The 17,560-nt window shown below is 52.6% G+C and overlaps 1 protein-coding gene and 1 long non-coding RNA gene across 2 annotated transcripts; one reads left to right on the top strand and one right to left on the bottom strand.

Annotated features, from left to right (window-relative positions):
- The first annotated feature begins 77 nt into the window (after positions 1 to 77).
- rps18 (ribosomal protein S18) lies at positions 78 to 3,521 on the top strand. The gene is made up of 6 exons (XM_061824398.1): positions 78 to 205; positions 925 to 1,023; positions 1,138 to 1,224; positions 1,301 to 1,402; positions 3,238 to 3,329; positions 3,405 to 3,521. Exons 1-6 carry the CDS (start codon positions 203 to 205, stop codon positions 3,478 to 3,480), a joined length of 459 nt encoding a protein of 152 aa, XP_061680382.1. The 5' UTR covers positions 78 to 202; the 3' UTR covers positions 3,481 to 3,521.
- A 2,771-nt stretch (positions 3,522 to 6,292) lies between these two features.
- On the bottom strand, positions 6,293 to 7,243 carry LOC133504025 (uncharacterized). The gene is made up of 3 exons (XR_009795884.1): positions 7,229 to 7,243; positions 7,012 to 7,071; positions 6,293 to 6,928 (listed from the first exon to the last, which is right to left on the bottom strand). It is a non-coding gene; the product is annotated as an uncharacterized LOC133504025 (long non-coding RNA).
- Between the last annotated feature and the right edge of the window lie 10,317 nt (positions 7,244 to 17,560).

Here is a 17,560-nt window from a genome sequence, read left to right as displayed (position 1 = left end):
CCATAGTTGTCAAAGTAGAGTTCTTGGACAGTATTGTTTAGTTTTTAATATTGTGTTTTATTTCACAATTTTTATAGAAAATAGTCACAAGAAAAGAAAAAAAGTCCTCGGCCGACTAGAATTGGATCAACTTCCGCTCTAAGTGTGGTCAAAGTATCGCGAGACTACGTCGCTTCCTCTTTGCGCGGAACCAGCTTCCAAGATGGTAAGCAAACTGCCGCTCAACAAAGCCAATCAATCGCCATCTGTTGCAAATACACTCCCCATCCGCGGCTTGACAGTCACGACGGCCGCGTGTGCTGTGTGTGAGTTGAAAACCTTTTGAATTGCTGGTCAGCGAGGGAAAAGATGGACTTTAAACGCGATCTTGCATCGCTACTGCACGCTAACTGTGTAGCCGCGTCTGCGTCGGTGGCCCGTCGCTTTATTTCATATTCACACTCACACTATCTTGTTTGTTGAGATAATAAGTCAGTCAAGATAGGACCGGCAACTTGACGTTGTGACCAGGTAGCAGTAGTTGAGGGACGCAAATTGAGCGCGTGTGTTTTGTGGTGCCGAACTTTATAAAGAAAGCTCCGACGGCTCGACTAGAAGCATTGTTGTGATTTTTGTTTGAAGTATTGGAGCGAAACAGCTTGAGGTCACGTGTTCTGCAGCTAAGGAAATGACTGAAGTTGTGTTTGGGGACGAGTGAACTCGTGTGCGCTTGTCTCTTATGTGGAGTTGTGATTCTTGGGCGACCCGGTATGTAAAATTGTGACGAAACTGTTGGCGCCGTATAAATCAAATGGAGCCCGTTTGGCTGATAGTAAACTGTGTCGTCTTTATTGTATCGCGCAGAAGCAAAGTGTGTTTCGGACGCTCGCTGCAACACGGTCGGGTCCTTGTGGTGACGAACCCTTTCTGTATGTATTTCTGCAGTCTCTGGTCATCCCTGAGAAGTTCCAGCACATTCTTCGTGTTTTGAACACAAACATCGATGGGAGGAGGAAGATTGCCTTTGCTATCACTGCCATCAAGGTAAGAAATGAGGAACGCTGCTGCTGCTGCACTGCTGCTCTCTCTCTCTCTCTCTCTTTTTTTTTTTTTTAAACGAAAGCCGGCCTACATCCAACATTGTAGTTCTTTTCTCAGGGGGTGGGCAGACGCTACGCCCACGTGGTTCTGAGGAAGGCCGACATCGACCTCAACAAGCGGGCCGGCGAGCTGACGGAAGACGAGGTGAGCCGCGACGCTTCCGTCTTGCCGCGTCTTCAAGTTGAAGCTTCAGACGGCGAATTGAGCGTTTTGATTGCAGGTGGAGCGCGTGGTGACCATCATGCAGAATCCTCGCCAGTACAAAATCCCGGACTGGTTCCTCAACAGGCAGAAGGACGTCAAGGATGGGAAATTCAGTCAGGTGGGTCATTCTCGTGTTTGGAGGGGAAGAAATCATGAATGATTGTCAACTCAATCGCAAGCGTTCACGGGGTTATTTCAAAAAAAAAAAAAAGTTAGGGGAATTCCAATTTTTTTTTTATGGCCTAGGGACTTAATATTGCATAATATATAATCACAGGTGTGTTTTTTCCGTTTATAGGCGGAATTCCGTCTTTATTAATTGCATTGATGAAAAAAAAAATCTCTCTCTCTCTCTCTATAAATATATATATATTCTCCGTTTTTCTGCAATATTCCAACTGTAACCCGTGCCAGAACCCGCACTCGTTCATATTTCGGTCCGACTTTTGCGAACGAGGTGGAAGATTAGACGCACGTCAGTTGATTGGTCCAATGTGGTCCTCGTGACCAATGAAAACGCTTGTTGTATACGTGGCAGTTCGTGGGGCCGTTTCGAGTCAAGGCAACGGCGCTGCTCCAGAGCAAAGACGCCTCTCGGGGGAAAAATTGATAGGTCAAAAGTGACTTCCGACGGGATTGGACGGCACGAGAAATCGTCGATGCACTTGGTAAGACGGAAAATGAATCGACCTGGATTTCAAGGCATTGGAAGTTCACGACAAAAACGTGTCGCACAACCGACAGCAACGAAAACAAACTTTTCCATCCATTAGGATGTCGACCCGAGGCCAACAAGCGACCCTGTTGCAGACCTTGACAGTTTAGAAGCAATTCATTGTCAAAATGGTTGTATTATTTACGGATAACGACACGACGTGGATAATTGTTGTCAAATTCATGCGTTTCAATCGTTTATTAAAACATTTGGAATGGATACGATGTACACGCTACGAAAGCACGCTTGCATGCCGTGATGCAAATCTGAATTCAAGTCCGTAGTTTACGTATTTGAATTTGTCATTTTGGTATGCGCCTGAATAATGAACAATCATATTGTCAGTCACTCACATTTGACGCCTTTGCGCTCGCAAGTCTGCACAGTGGAGCGTGAAAAAATGGATATTGTGAGGCGTTGCTTATTTTGTGTAGTTTTGACACGAATTTCTGTTTAGTCCACAAGCGTAGTTAACTAAACGATCGGAAACAGGAAATGCAAGTTAACCGTTCTGAGCATGTCCGGAAGTGATGCCGCAAGCGCGCGTTGGCAGCTTCTTCTCGTACTGCGAGGAACGCGTTTACGTCCAAAGTCGTCGACGACGACATGGAAATTGGATTCCGCCGGGGGTGCTCAACGCGTCGGATCGCGTGCGCGTCCCGCTGACTACAATCAGTGTGAGATCGTGAATAACTTTGACTCGACCTAGGTTGCAAAGGTCATTTTCCCCGTGGTGCGAGTTATCTTGAAGTTGAAAACTTTTCCAGTTTCGACGGCGAGGTTCGGCCATCGTCGGGAGGGATGAATTCCCCCTGCTGTGGGCGCGTGGCGGCTGGCTTCAGTGGCGCGGCTCGATTTGCAGCTGCTACGACGTGTTCTGTGGTCTTGGTCTTGCTCAGGTTAAGGAGAACAATTGCCAAATCGGTGTACTAACCTCGCATAAGCTCGAGTGTCACCACAAGGGAACTTTTTTTTTTTTTTTTTGGGGAAGTGGCCGCTCCATCCAAAACACGGCGTGGAACAATTCTCCGTGGCTTCTAAAAGCAAATGGGGCATTTCCTCCGTCAGTTTCCCCGTTTGAGGAAGCGCAGAAAGCCTTTGAAACGAATGACAATTGCGGAAACCCGGAACGGGAGGGGCCCATCTGCCCGCTTTTCTCTGAATTCCCACGGTCAAAGGCCGGCTTGATTGGCAGCCCACCGTCGAGCGGCGGGGTTTTCAACGCTTGGTCCTTTCAGGTGTTGGCCAACGGCCTGGACAACAAGCTGAGAGAAGACCTGGAGAGGCTGAAGAAGATCCGAGCTCACCGCGGGCTCCGACACTTTTGGGGGTGAGTCCTCGGGAGCCCGGGTGTGCTCCGACCCCTTGAGAGGTCTCCTCAAGCCGGATTTCCTCTCTCTTGCAGCTTGCGCGTGCGCGGTCAGCACACGAAGACCACCGGCCGCCGCGGTCGCACCGTGGGAGTCTCCAAGAAGAAGTAAAATTGCATCCTTTTCTTTGAATAAACCAACCCAGAATCTTGCACTCTGTCCCTCATTGACTCATCAACACGGGAAGCGGCTAACGGGTTCGCGCGCGTCCCTAAAAACCCCTAGATTTTCAAAGGTGCATTTAGGGGCTCCTAAAAGTCCTTAAAATCCGCAAAAACCGGTCAAGCCCCTAAAAAGGCGGACCTCTACCGCCAAAATTCTCCCGAAAAAAATGTTACCTTTTATTTAAAAAAAAAATAGCGACCCGTCAGCCGGAAATTGTCAACGGAAGTCACGACCGTGTCGCCATCTTGTCGTCGATATTCCCGTGAATCCAACTTGTATCATTTTTCAAGATGCTCGGGTTGAAAGTGAGGAGTTTGGAAGCTGTTTTCGTCGAGATGCAAAAGATGGCCACGTGTTTTACTGCCGTCTGTGCAAGCGGCGCTACCAGCGAGGAAAGATGGGCGTCAAAGCGCTGGAGTCGCACCGGGGGAGGAGGGGAAGGAGACGCGCTGATTGGGCGAGGATGGAGTCGCACCGGGGGAGGAGGGGAAGGAGACGCGCTGATTGGGCGAAGACTCTCTCTCTCTCTCTCATCTGGCGTTGGTGTGAATCTGTTTCGAAAACATCAAGATAGGCGAAGCGTCAACTTCAGGCAGCGGTACGAGCACCTCCAGTCGTCCAGCCGGAAGTCAGGCTCTATGAACGTAGTTCAAGACTCGTTCAAGGCAGAGATCGCGCGGACTCACTCTAACAGTGATCTGCAGCCGTCGCACTTGCAAATCTTGTGAAAAGAATTCAAAAGTGTTTGCAGTCATGTTCCCAGACAGTGACATTGCTAAAAACTACCACTGTGGGGAAAGGATGACTTGGTAGCTGCCCACTTTTCATCTCTCCTGCCTCAAAGCCAAAAAAGCCAGAAGAGCGACTGACATATCGACGCTTATTGAGCGGGCAGAAGAAAAGAGGGAGCCGGGGTTCATCGCCGAGGCCAATGCACTCAGAGGCAGAGCAAAGGACGAGAGAGGCACCGGGGTAGGCTCGAGGAGCTCCACTCGTAGGGGTGCTGAGACAGACGTTTGTGTGCCCGTAGTTGCAATTGCAGTTAGAATCCGCTTTTCTGTGCACTGTTACGTGAAGACGTTGACAACGGTCATATCAATGAGAACGACCGCAAGGGGGGGGCAGGTGATCGCCGTCACAGGTACTGAGGTACCGGAACCTTTGATGAGCCGAGAACAGCCCGTGGCACCATTGGGCGAGTCTTTTTTTCCCTTGCTCTTGATTTCCCACCATGGCCCTAAATTTTCCGTGTCAGGCCCTAAAAAGCCCTCAAATTTTCTGGGCTAAGCTGCGCGAAACCTCGTGAGCTTACCCGCGCCGCATCACGACGGAATGGGGACGCAAAGCCTGGACACGCGGTCAAAACGTACGACTGCGCGGTTGCAAGTAAGCCAAAATGCCGGCGTGGAGGCGTCAGCTTCACGCCTGCTGGGGAAGCGTCACCGGCGATCACGCGTTGGAGACAACAGCTGCAGACAGATTAAAAAAAAAAAAAAAAAATTCCAGTTAAACTTTCATAGATTCCAGACTCGGGGCTCAAAGTTGAAGCTGTGTAATTTTGCACAATTTGGTCCTCCCAACTCATTTAAAAAAAAAAAAAAAAAAATCAGCCCCAATTTTGCGTTCCATAAATGTTTTCAACCGAGCGTCGTCTACTAAAGTCGAGCACCCGGTACGTCGGTGTGGTGGCGGCCACGGGATCCGTGAAGCCGGCCTTCATCCTGGAAGGTAGATGCTGCCATCCAAGCGAGGACTTTGTCAGAGACCATCGCTGCTTGTTTCAGCGAGGCCAAGCCACGTTCCGCGCACGCAGCGTGGCCTAACTTTCGGTCAACTAGTCTGGCCTGCCGGCGACCCGGACCCGTCTCTCGCTGGCTGGCGCCTTACGAAGCGCAAACGTCGACAAGGGAAAGCGCGCACTGTTGAGCGACTGAAGTCGTAGGCCAAACGAGAACGGCGAAAGAACTCCGCCCACGAGCTTTGGCGATTCCTGTTCTCACTTCCCCGAACACTTGTTGAATTTTGCGCAACGGAACAGGCGTCGCCACTGATGTCCCGTCCGGTCGTTTTGGAATGCTTGATAATGGGCAGAAAAAAGCCCAACTAAATCCAGGTTGAAAATGAACTGCAAGTCATTCTGTTCTGTTCTTTATTTAGCTTTTGCGCCGTGCCGCTCGATGGGAATCGCGAGTTTGCCACGAAAGCGGTAAACGCACCCGCATTGTCGCAGTCTTTGTGTCCCAAAAGTGCAGAGTTTTTATTTCACTTGTACTTTTCAAATCAATTTCCCTTTGCTAAAAAGTCCGATATGTCTTGGAACGTGTCACGCTTTAAATAAAACCACGTTGTGACGTTTTTAGGAGGAAATGAAAATGAAATATACATGTGCGTATGTGTGTATACATATATGTTCTTGTTCTGAGTTTTTCTATTGGCGAGATACTTTAGTACTTCAAGCTGTACCGGGGCTACGGCCAGTCCAACTGGAGGAGGTACGGATATATGAAATTGTGCCACGTCCGCACGTGAAATATTGCCATTCCAAAAGTGCCACCATTCGCGGTTTGAGTTTCCCCCCCCCCCGTCGAACGGGACCGGCGAGTCCTAACGAAGACTTGTTCCGTGGACCGCCCGCCGAAGGCAGCCCCGAGTGTCTTTCGGGAGAACCGGAACCGGGCCGCGGCGTGAGAATGAATCAACGTAATTTGCCACATCATCGATGGGGAAGAATCGGTGAAAAAGGCCACAGACTGCGTGAGCTCTCATGAGTTTTATTCAAGCCATAAAGTTCACCAGAAGCCAGCGTGCGAACGGCACGGAAACCAATCAAAGGTTTTCATGTCACACCGGAGTATGCGATTTTTAGGAAGAACTGATTACAGGAGGAGATTACAAACAGCAAATAAAAAACAAAATACGTCTTGATGGCAATTCAACAATTGAAAGGAAACAAAGCAATAAGGCAGCAGCCGTAATCCACGCCACGGTTGTGCTCATCACTTCCTGTCATCTGGTGTTGGACCTGGATTAGGGTTTGGGTTTGGGTTTGGGTTTGGGTTTGAATCTGGAGTCTCAGTATCAACGGTAGTGGAAGTGGTAAGGGTAAGGGTAGTGGTAGTGGTTGGGGGAGTGGTAAGGGGAGTGGATGGAGTTCCGGGGGTATTATCATCAATACCCACGACCACAAAATTAGGGTCCGAAAAACGCAAAAGAAAATCGACACCCGGGTCAAGCTTGAAAACGAAAGAGTCGCCGACGCCCAGACATATCACTCCATCGTGAGGAGATTGATTTGGCGAAAGAGTGGTCGTATCCGGAGGCGGGGGCGGAGGCGGACTTGGGTCGTTTTCGTCCGGCGTCACCTGCGCCCGGACAGGACACGGGCCGACGGCGCCTGCGTCAAAGGAGGCGTCGTTAGAGAGACGGGGCGTCACGCGGACGGAGGCGCGTTCCGGGGCGAGCCGGCTGATGACTTACCGAGCAGTAAAAGGGCCACGGTCAACATGCGGAGAGCCGCCATTCTTCTCAGACTTTGCCCTGCAAGAGAAAAAGGAACTTTGAACCTTGGACACGTGGGGAAACGGTCCCTCTCGTAGAAATCCCGGCCGACGGGCGCCGACTCGACTTGGCTCGGCTCCGCAAAACATCACAGATTTCACCCCTTACGTGGAAAGACACGGAGGAAGATACTCACCGCAGCGGATCAAGTCTGTTCTTGTTTCGCCGCCGGTCTCGCGCCGGCGTTTTATACGTTGCCTGGCGGACGGCGGCGGCATTGTTCAGACCTCATTAAGGGGTTTTTTTCATTTGGCTTTTGTTCTCACGCAGGCAGTTGGTTTCGACGAGGCGGGTCTCGTCGAGCCGCATTTCTTCTTCAAATTATTTCATTAGTCAATTAGGTGAGTCACTGTGAACATCACACAATGTACGAGCGTCGCTCCGCGCAATGTGAAAAGGCGACGTTACCCAACTGGTTGCGCTTTGCTCGCCACTTGATTGACGCCAAGAGTGCCCTTTGTGACGGCTGCCCCGCTTTTGGACGCAGCGCGAGGAGAAGCGCGGTCGGCGGAAAAATGGCAGCGCCGACTTCGCACGGGAGAGGCAAAAGACCAATCTGGCCGAGCCAGCGCCGTCGAAAGGCGGATGCGGAAGCGTCCCTAAAAGTCTCGTCGGTCCAGGGTTTCGTCGAGCCGAAATGTTACAAATCCCCAATATTTTGCTCTCGGATCCACGGGAGGAAATGGGGAAAAGCAGGCGTGCGTCATCTGCGCCGTCAATTTGAAATCACCTCGCGGGAACGGAGCCGTCCGGCCCTCGTCCGACGCCCGTCGGGATCGCCGCGCCGCACCGGTTCCCGGCGTCCCTGTCCGATTCCGATCGGATTGCCAGCGTCGGTAGGCTGGAAATGGATCGCGAAAGACGTTGGATTCTTCTTTTCTTTGGGAAAATGGCTTCAAAATGCCAAATTAGCGTGTTCGTTCCTTTTGCGCGTCTTCTGCTCAACTGCCGACGAAACCTCGTCGAGCTTGAGTCGAGCGGCTTTTGCTTGGCGGCAACTGATTGGGTCTGACTTGATTTCGGCCGTGGTTTTGGTCCTCGCGAGCTGGACTCAGTTCGAGAGTCTCTCTTCCAAGCAGATCAAAACTAACGGCATGAACGGAGCACTTGCGAGGAGGATGGAAATTCGACGGAGAGCCAAACGGATCGACAAACCTGAGCCGCACGCACGCACGCACGCACCGACCACTAGGGGCGCTATCGGAGGCTGGGGCGCAGATCAAGTACGAGAAAGAAAAGACACATACAGTACACGCCTCCGCGTGTACCCCATTATTTCCCAAATTGTTACAATCCATTGATGAGCTTTAAAAAAAAAAAAAACAACAACTTACCGAGTGAAGATCGATCCAGTCGGATCGTCGGAATCGAAATTGTGATTAATTGCCGGCTATCGTCGCCCCAAACTGAACCCCGCTGATAACGCCGCCCCGCCTCGACGCATGAAAAGAAGGATTTGTTGTAGCCTGAAATCCAACCGTCCTCCGATCAGTCTTCTTTGTCCACAGTCGGCCATTGGCACTTGCGACGCAATCAGTCCGGGCGACAAAAGTGAAGGTGCGAGCCACCCGCCGACGGTCGCTCGCGCTGCTTTGCAAAGAGCGGCGGGAAAAAAGACACTGACGACGTCTTGGGTCAAATTTCTCATGTGCCTTCGGAGTGAACATCGTACATGAGCAGAGCAACACAAAGAATTCATCAACGCGCAAACGGCGCCTTTTTGGGCTCCTCTCACCTCCATCCGACAAAAACATTTCAGGCCAAGTCCAGCCGCTAAAAACAACGATTGAAGCGAAGCTCGTTCCGATCCGGGGTCGGGGCGTGTCGTCGGGGCTAATTGAGGTGATGGTGGCACTTGTGAGGATCGCGGCGATCTGGTTGCAAATACCGAACGATCACGTCGTCGCCCTCACTCTGAACCAGGACACCTTTTCCGAGGGGAAGCTGAACAAGAACGGCGTCGTATTTGTCGAGACAATAGACGTTTGGGCCGCCCGTTCGGGTTGTTTTAGTGGGAGGTTTTGCAGTGGTGGGTGTTTCAGTTGTGGGGGTTCGAGTAGTGCGTGTTCTGGTGGTGGGTGTACGAGAAGATGGTGTTTCAGTTGTGGGGGTTCGAGAAGATGGTGTCTCAGTGGTGGGTGTTTCGGTTGTCGGGGTTCTAGTTGTGGGTGTTCTGGTGGTGGGTGTACTAGAAGATGGTGTCTCAGTGGTGGGTGTTTCAGTTGTCGGGGTTCTAGTTGTGGGTGTTCTGGTGGTGGGTGTTTCAGTTGTGGGGGTTCTAGTTGTGGGGGTTCTGGTGGTGGGTGTACGAGAAGATGGTGTTTCAGTTGTGGGGGTTCGAGAAGATGGTGTCTCAGTGGTGGGTGTTTCGGTTGTCGGGGTTCTAGTTGTGGGTGTTCTGGTGGTGGGTGTACCAGAAGTTGGTGTTTCAGTTGTGGGGGTTCGAGTTGTGGGTGTTCTGGTGGTGGGTGTACTAGAAGATGGTGTCTCAGTGGTGGGTGTTTCAGTTGTCGGGGTTCTAGTTGTGGGTATTCTGGTGGTGGTTGTGCCAGAAGTTGGTGTTTCAGTTGTGGGGGTTCTGGTGGTGGGTGTACTAGAAGTTGGTGTTTCAGTTGTGGGTGTTCTGGTGGTGGGTGTACTAGAAGATGGTGTCTCAGTGGTGGGTGTTTCAGTTGTGGGGGTTCTGGTGGTAGGTGTTTCAGTTGTGGGGGTTCTGGTGGTGGGTGTACGAGAAGATGGTGTTTCAGTGGTGGGTGTTTCAGTTGTGGGGGTTCTAGTTGTGGGTGTTCTAGTAGTGGGTGTACCAGAAGATGGTGTTTCAGTGGTGGGTGTTTCAGTTGTCGGGGTTCTAGTTGTGGGTGTTCTGGTGGTGGGTGTACCAGAAGATGGTGTTTCAGTGGTGGGTGTTTCGGTTGTCGGGGTTCTAGTTGTGGGTGTTCTGGTGGTGGGTGTACCAGAAGATGGTGTTTCAGTGGTGGGTGTTTCGGTTGTCGGGGTTCTAGTTGTGGGTGTTCTGGTGGTGGGTGTACTAGAAGTTGGTGTTTCAGTTGTGGGTGTTCTGGTGGTGGGTGTACTAGAAGATGGTGTTTCAGTGGTGGGTGTTTCAGTTGTGGGGGTTCTAGTTGTGGGTGTTCTGGTGGTGGGTGTTTCAGTTGTGGGGGTTCTGGTGGTGGGTGTTTCAGTTGTGGGGGTTCTGGTGGTGGGTGTTTCAGTTGTGGGGGTTCTGGTGGTGGGTGTACGAGAAGATGGTGTTTCAGTGGTGGGTGTTTCAGTTGTGGGCGTTCTAGTTGTGGGTGTTTGAGTAGATGGTGTTTCAGTTGCGGGGGTTCTGGTGGTAGGTGTTTCAGTTGTGGGGGTTCTGGTGGTGGGTGTTTCAGTTGTGGGTGTTCTGGTGGTGGGTGTTTCAGTTGTGGGGGTTCTAGTTGTGGGTGTTCTGGTGGTGGGTGTTTCAGTTGTGGGGGTTCTGGTGGTGGGTGTTTCAGTTGTGGGGGTTCTGGTGGTAGGTGTTTCAGTTGTGGGGGTTCTGGTGGTGGGTGTACGAGAAGATGGTGTTTCAGTGGTGGGTGTTTCAGTTGTGGGTGTTCTGGTGGTGGGTGTTTCAGTTGTGGGGGTTCTAGTTGTGGGGGTTCTGGTGGTGGGTGTTTCAGTTGTGGGGGTTCTGGTGGTAGGTGTTTCAGTTGTGGGTGTTCTGGTGGTGGGTGTTTCAGTTGTGGGTGTTCTGGTGGTAGGTGTTTCAGTTGTGGGGGTTCTTGTGGTGGGTGTACTAGAAGATGGTGTTTCAGTGGTGGGTGTTTCAGTTGTGGGGGTTCTAGTTGTGGGTGTTCTGGTGGTGGGTGTTTCAGTTGTGGGGGTTCTGGTGGTGGGTGTTTGAGTAGATGGTGTTTCAGTTGTGGGGGTTCTGGTGGTGGGTGTTTCAGTTGTGGGGGTTCTGCTGATGGGTGTTTCAGTTGCGGGCGTTCTGGTGCTGGGTGTTCGAGTAGATGGAGTTTCAGTTGTGGGTGTTCTAGTTGATGGTGTTTCAGTTGTGGGTGTTCTAGTTGTGAGGGTTCTGGTGGTGGGTGTTTCATTTGTGGGCGTTCTTGTGGTGGGCGTTTCTCTGGTTGACGGCGATGTAGTTCGTGTCTTTCTCGACCCAGCGGTCGCTGTGGTAGTTCGGGTGACGGTCGGGTCCGGTACGTAAGGGTACGGATACCACTGTGGTTTTTTTCCGAAGCCGTGGACCCCGTGGGAGTCACCCTCTCCCTGTGTGTAGTCTTCAATGCCTGCTGCCCGTGTCGACAGGCTGACGGTTCCTGCGTCAAGGGAGTTTTGTTACACTTCACCAAAACTTTCTGTGTCATGTTGGGCGAGGCTCCAGTTCGAAGACTTACCAGCGAGCAGAAGGAAACCAGTGAAGGCCTTGAGCGGGATCATCGTGGCCGGCGGTTTTCTGTCAAACAGTGAAAAGGAACTTTCAGTGTGCACGTCGGGCACAGGTGGCAAATTCAATCACGCAGGGGTGAAAAATTCATCGCGTGGCGAATGGGATAAACATCCCTAAATTTCCCGTCCCGCCTCTGCTCCGGCAGCTCACGGGCGCGCTAGGCACGTGCCAGACGGACCGAGGTACCCGATCGACAGCTGAATCCGGAGCGGGGCGGCTTTTCGCTGCACTCGGCGGACGGATTTTACATGCTTGGAGATTTGTTTCGATTTGCTCTCCGCTTTGTGACTTTGATTGGATTTTTCCCTTCAAAGGGCGCCTCAACTTTGAACGGCCGTCTCTGGTCTGGTCTCTCTCAGCACGAGGGAACATTGAAGTCACAGTAAAACGCAAAGCCTCTGTGAGCACATTCAAGACTTACGCGGGTGAGCTCCTCCCACGCCAGGGCGAGCCACCCGAGCGTCGCTCGTGACAGCCCGGCGTCGGCCTTTGCACGTGAGATTCCGAGCAGTTATCGGGCAAAAAAAAAAAAACAAAAAAACCCCACAAACCTCATCCGGTAGAGAAGGAGGAAGCGCTAAAAGCGGAGCAAGCCAGGTGCCTTTGGCGCTGCGGCAAAGGGGAGCCGACTCCAAAAACGGCAGGAAAAGGCCACAAAAGGGGGCTTGTCGCATTCTGCGCCCTCAGGCAATGTCAGAGACCCCAAAAAAAAAAAAAAAAGCGGCAGCGAAGGAACGCCTGCCACGTGTCGACGTGTCGAAACTCCTTTTGCGCCTGGGCCTCATCGGTCGACAGAGCGACGCGCCCTCGCGAGGCCGCGGAAAATCTCAGGCGAGGAAAGAGCCAAATGCGGGCCGAGTCCAATAAAAGCCAAACTCATTTGAGAAGAGAAGACACGTGCCAGTTAGGCACCGTTCTTCGCCTCCGGACCCGGAGCGGCGCCTGTCCGTGTTATAATATAAAAGGACCCGCTGACGATCCGCGAGGGTCTAAGGAAGACTGGCGCCCGGTTTCGGAAGGCAAAGACAAAAACCTTCAAAGCGGTCCAAACAAATTGGCGAACGCTCGCCAGACTTGTTCCTTTCCTTGCAAAGCTGGACTCTCTTCAAGAGTGGACGCGGACAAAGCCGTCGGCTCCGGGTCCCCCTTTTGCGTACCGGTCAAAGTGAAAAACGAAGGAATGAATGTACTCACTTGCGCTGAAGGGAGTCTGCCGCTGGTTGCGCTCGATGTGACTCTTCGCGATTTGGTTCCATTTATATGTGTCGTCTCAGCTGCTAATAAATGATAATAGCGGGACGCTTAGTCGCGTTCCCTCCCTTACGGAATGAACATGTCGTCTTTATGTTCTTTTCGGCAGCTAATCGTTGTGCAGATGAGGTGTCGCGAAACAAACGTTGGCAAGGAGCAGCGGCAATAATTACCTCACTCATTATTAATACTCAATTCTCAGCCGATGGTGTGTGTGTGTGTTCTCGCCGCCGCTTCATTAAATCTGACCTATGAGCAACCTGCCGTGTCTCCTGGACGACGTGAGGATGGTTCAGTCTTTCGGCTTTGTCGTCGACTGTTCCGTGCATTTTGCCCTTCAAACCGGCCGGCGGCGGGAAGTAAGCAAGTGGAAAACACTTTGGCGCTGAACTTCCAAACAGGGTGTGACTACTTTTGCCACCCGCGCTGCGACGGACGATATTCTTCGTCGTTTGATCTCCCGCGACCCGGCAAAAGCGGCCCCGATCGGTCCGCTCGGCGGATCCAAGAAATGCAAGCGTCACGTGGCAACTTGAAAGACGCCGGGCGGGCCGCCACGTCTCCACTTCGGTCGGGCGACGTTCCGCCAAGTCGCCGCCGTCCACGTTCGCTCTGCCTCGGAAAACTCGCGAGAGTTCAAAGAACGAAGGAAGACCCAGACCCGGTTGCAACCGGGTCGGTGACGGAACGTTGGTGAAGTACTTTCAATTTTGCGCCAACGCCAACTGACGTTTTGCCTGCCGAACGTCGTCGAGGACGGACGCGCTCCTTCTGGCGCACAGTCGCCAATTTTCGTTTCCGGATGTCAGGTGTTCAAAACCGTCTATGCGACAGGTCCGTACGGCGGGCGGGGTGACCGCCGTCGACGTTTGCCCGCGCCGGCTGCGTTCGGAGATGCGAAAAGTCCCATTTGCGTCGGAAGGCTGGAATGCAGAAACCCCGTCAAGGACGTTGCCCAAAGCTCCGAAGAATGCAAAGATTCAGAATCAATCAGCGGACGTCGGAACAGTCCGGCAGTCGGTCGGTGCTTCCATCTCAATGAATGGCAACCGTTCATTCTTCTTCGTCTCCAGCAGTTGAGATTATCCAGAGTTGGCCGTCGTCGACCACTTCAAAGACAATTGTGCAAAGGCGGCAGTTTAAATTGACCAATCATGCGATCGTCTCCGGTATATATTATTAATACGAATGTACTCTCCCAACAACAGCCCGAGGCAGGAACTAATTGGCTTGCTGATCAAGAATTTCATGATTTCATTGCAAAAGGGAAATGGCAGCAGCCATTCAGTTTTGAACACACACAGCGGCGGAACGGAAGGAGCCGGAGGGTCCCGAAGGGATCCCGCCCACCCCGGTCCTAGTTTTGCAAAGGTGGACTTTGTCGGTCGTCGCAAAGCCGTACGTTGGAGACGCTACTCCGGAGGGGAACGTCACGCGTCCGTCCCGGTCGGAAAAAGTTCTTTCGACGACGGCTCTCTCGACTGGAACCTCGTCGTCGCCGGCCACATTGTCGTAACGCTTTTCCGCAGAGGCCCGATGCGACCGTGACGCTTTTGAACTGGGTCCTTCACGTTTGGGAAGACAAAAATGTGTGGAAAAAAAAAAAGCAGCTCAACGTTGCCGTTCGCGATACGACGATTTGAGAAGTTTGGGACGGATTTGAACGAGAACGGCGGAGGTTACCGGGGATGGTTTGTCTTGGCGGGCCTCATTAAATCGCGGGGCGGGCCTCGGGTTTGACGCCCGCGCTCGAGGGGCTCCGGACCTGCGGCTTTGTCAAGGGCTGGAACGCGTCGATTCAAATCCACGGAATGGAGTTGAACGGCACGGAAAATCCAGGCGGGAAGGTGCCAAGGTGACTTTGCGGTCCTGCCGCGGACTTCCGCAAACAAACAAAACAACTGCATCGGTGGAGAACTTTTCACCGTTTTGGAGTTCGCAAACCGAAGCAAAATCCGAGTTTTTATTTGAAGCTCAAAAATCATCCGGTGGTGGTTCCGAAGTGGCACCGAAGTGCACGCGTGGCGTCCGTCTCTCCTCCGTCCGTTTGCAGGGTGCGTTCTTTCTTGTCACTTACTGTGCGTCTGGATATCCATCATTCATAATTGTGAAAAATGCCAGCGGATTCCCTTTGAAAATGGCGCGGGACGTACGGTTCTCCATCTCTTTTGTTTCCCCCACCTCAATTTTGAAGATCGTCAGAGACGTGGGACCCAAGCGATATGAAAATGACTTTATGTGCATTCAAAATGACCTCACACAGTGTGAAAAAGTCATTAGCCAACCAAATGCCAGGACTCAAGAGACGAGGTGAACTTCGAGAGGAGCATTTAATAGCAGGCGGTGCAAAAAAGAAAGGCAGGGTCCAGCTCACAGTTTTGTCAAGGACTGGAACGAGGAACGCTGGAATGGGGCCGCGTGCGACAAACCCAATGAGACGCGAGGCAGGGGAATGAACACGCCCGCGCGTGACGGGCTCGTCGCAACTTTTGCTTCATTTTTCTCTGGGCGCGCTCACCCGGTGCCGTTGGCCGGCGACCAGTCCGGGGTGCACCCCGCCTCTTGGCCAGAGTTAACTGGGATGGACGCGTGAGCACACCCGAGCTTGACGACCTGCTCAGACAACAAATCATATTGGACCAAACAATTGAAAAAAGCTGCAAGAAGCGCGACGTGAACCGGACAAATTCAGGAACGGTACATCAGTGACTTTGATCAGTCTGGAAAGGGCTCCCAAGGCCATTTCGAAAGCTCGACCACTCTTATTTACAACAAAAACGAAAAACAGTTTTACGAGCAGTAGCTGTCGTGGGCGCGTGCCCGTCGCTACCCGTGCGCCAATCTTACCGGGCAACTACGAGAGGAGAGTTTCCGTGTCGACAGTCGTGCAATTGGATCGTTTACATACAGCATACACAAATTGCGGTCTGAATGGATAGTTGTGCAAAAATATGGCGGAAAGTTCTTCAGAGTACTTCAGCGCATGGAAACGAGTCCAGCGGATTCAATTCAGGGTGCGGACGGAGCTTTGTGGTCCGGGGGAACGGTGAACACTTCAGCCAGAGGATGAGAGTTGACCACGAGCGCAGCGTCTGCTTTCTCCCGCTTAGCGCTGTCAAAGTCTTCGACGGCGGGAGGCTCCGTGCATCAGATCAGCGGTTCCTGGAGAAAGCGCTCCACAAACTCTCCTTCAGAGTTTAACGGAGAACCCGAAGCCGGTTCGGCTGAGGCTTCTTCTGTCTTAACGGAGCCTGGTCGCACGTCGGCGACCGGAGCTCTCCAGTTGCCGTCGACATCCACGCGGAGAAAGGAGACGGACGCTCTTGGGATCGGGTTAACTGTCACGGAAACCGAGCCGTTGCTTGAGGGTCTCCTCGTAGCCATTTGACAGAAACCCACGGTGGACTTTGCCTTTGGCCTGGGATTCTCTCCATTTCTTCAGCTATGACTGGAAGAACCTTGACCCGTGAGCAAGTCCTGTTCCGTTTGTCTGGCTGTCAAGAGCCACACAGGTGTCACACTTTATTCAGGGGGCCGATTACAGCGCGTGCTTTGCGGTGTGGGTTGAAAAGCCGAGGACGGAGCGAGCTACGGGAGTCTATCGGGGGCACGCGGTCTCGACTCTCCGAGAGCTGCGCCAGTGGGGCGAACGTGTTTGAACGGAGGGGCGGCGGGGGGGGGGGGGGGGTTGCAAGGGTAGAATTCAGCTCATTTCTAGTCCGCCCAGTTCAGAAAAAATGAGATGAAAATGCAAAATATTGGAGACACGATTGGGGAAAGATGCCCTCCGGCGGAGCTGGAAACCTCTGTGGTGAATGTGCTGTCGTTGGAGCCCGTTTGACTTGAGTGTGTGGTAAAGGTGGTCTCACTGGACAAAGTGCTGCTACCGCCGGATTGGGTGCTATCACCGGAGAAGGTGACATCGCCGGCCGGTGTGCCGTGACTGGAATGCGGACCAACGACGTCACTGGACAAAGTGCCGCCGCCGCTGGGGAAATGGCTCATTGTGGGGTCACTGGACAAGGGACCGTGACTGGTTCGTGTGCCGTCGCTCGGCAGTGTGCCAACGGTGGTGTCGCTGGAAAGGCCGGCAAGTGTGCCGTGACTGGATTGGGGACTAACGATGTCACTCGAAAACGTGCCGCCGCCGCCGCTGGAGAAATTGCAAGGTTGGGCGCTCGGTATGCTGCCGCCGGAATCCGCGCTGGACAATGCGCCGACCGTGCTGTCGGAAGGCAGCGTGCTATCACTGGATTGTGTGCTGTCGACGAAGAAGTCGCTATCACTGGGGAGGGTGCTGTCGCTAGGAAGTGTGCTAATTGTGGTGTCAAGAGGAAAAGTGCTATCACTGGACACAGTGTCAACTGTGATGTCAGTGGACAGTGTGCTATCGCCGGAGAAGGTGCTAACTGTGATGTCGCTGGATACGGTGCTATCACTGGACAGTGTGCTAACTGCAGTGTCACTGGACAATGGGCTGTCACTGGTGAATGCCTCACTAGAAGAGGTGTGAACTGTGATGTCACTGGCCAGTGTGCTATCACTTGACAATGTGCTTTCACGAGAGAAGGTGCTATCACTCGAGTGTGTGCTGTCGCTAGACACGATGCTAATTGTGCTAACACTGTAAGGTGTTCGGACAGTGCTGGCACTGGGGAAGGTACGATCACTGGATGTGCTAACTAAGGTGTCACTGGAAGGTGTGCTATCACTGGATGTTGTGCTAACTAAGGTGTCACTGGAAGGTGTGCTATCACTGGATGTTGTGCTAACTGAGGTGTCACTGGAAGGTGT

Source organism: Syngnathoides biaculeatus, chromosome 1 (assembly GCF_019802595.1).
Source record: "Syngnathoides biaculeatus isolate LvHL_M chromosome 1, ASM1980259v1, whole genome shotgun sequence".
Classification (NCBI taxonomy): domain Eukaryota; kingdom Metazoa; phylum Chordata; class Actinopteri; order Syngnathiformes; family Syngnathidae; genus Syngnathoides; species Syngnathoides biaculeatus.
This window is presented reverse-complemented; position numbering and strand designations above follow the sequence as displayed.

Excerpts from the sequence above, each read along its gene's own strand:
- rps18 (XM_061824398.1), top strand. Across the intron at positions 1,024-1,137 it reads TTGCTATCACTGCCATCAAG|GGGGTGGGCAGACGCTACGC; the intron begins GTAAGAAATGAG and ends TTCTTTTCTCAG. Across the intron at positions 1,403-3,237 it reads AGGATGGGAAATTCAGTCAG|GTGTTGGCCAACGGCCTGGA; the intron begins GTGGGTCATTCT and ends TGGTCCTTTCAG.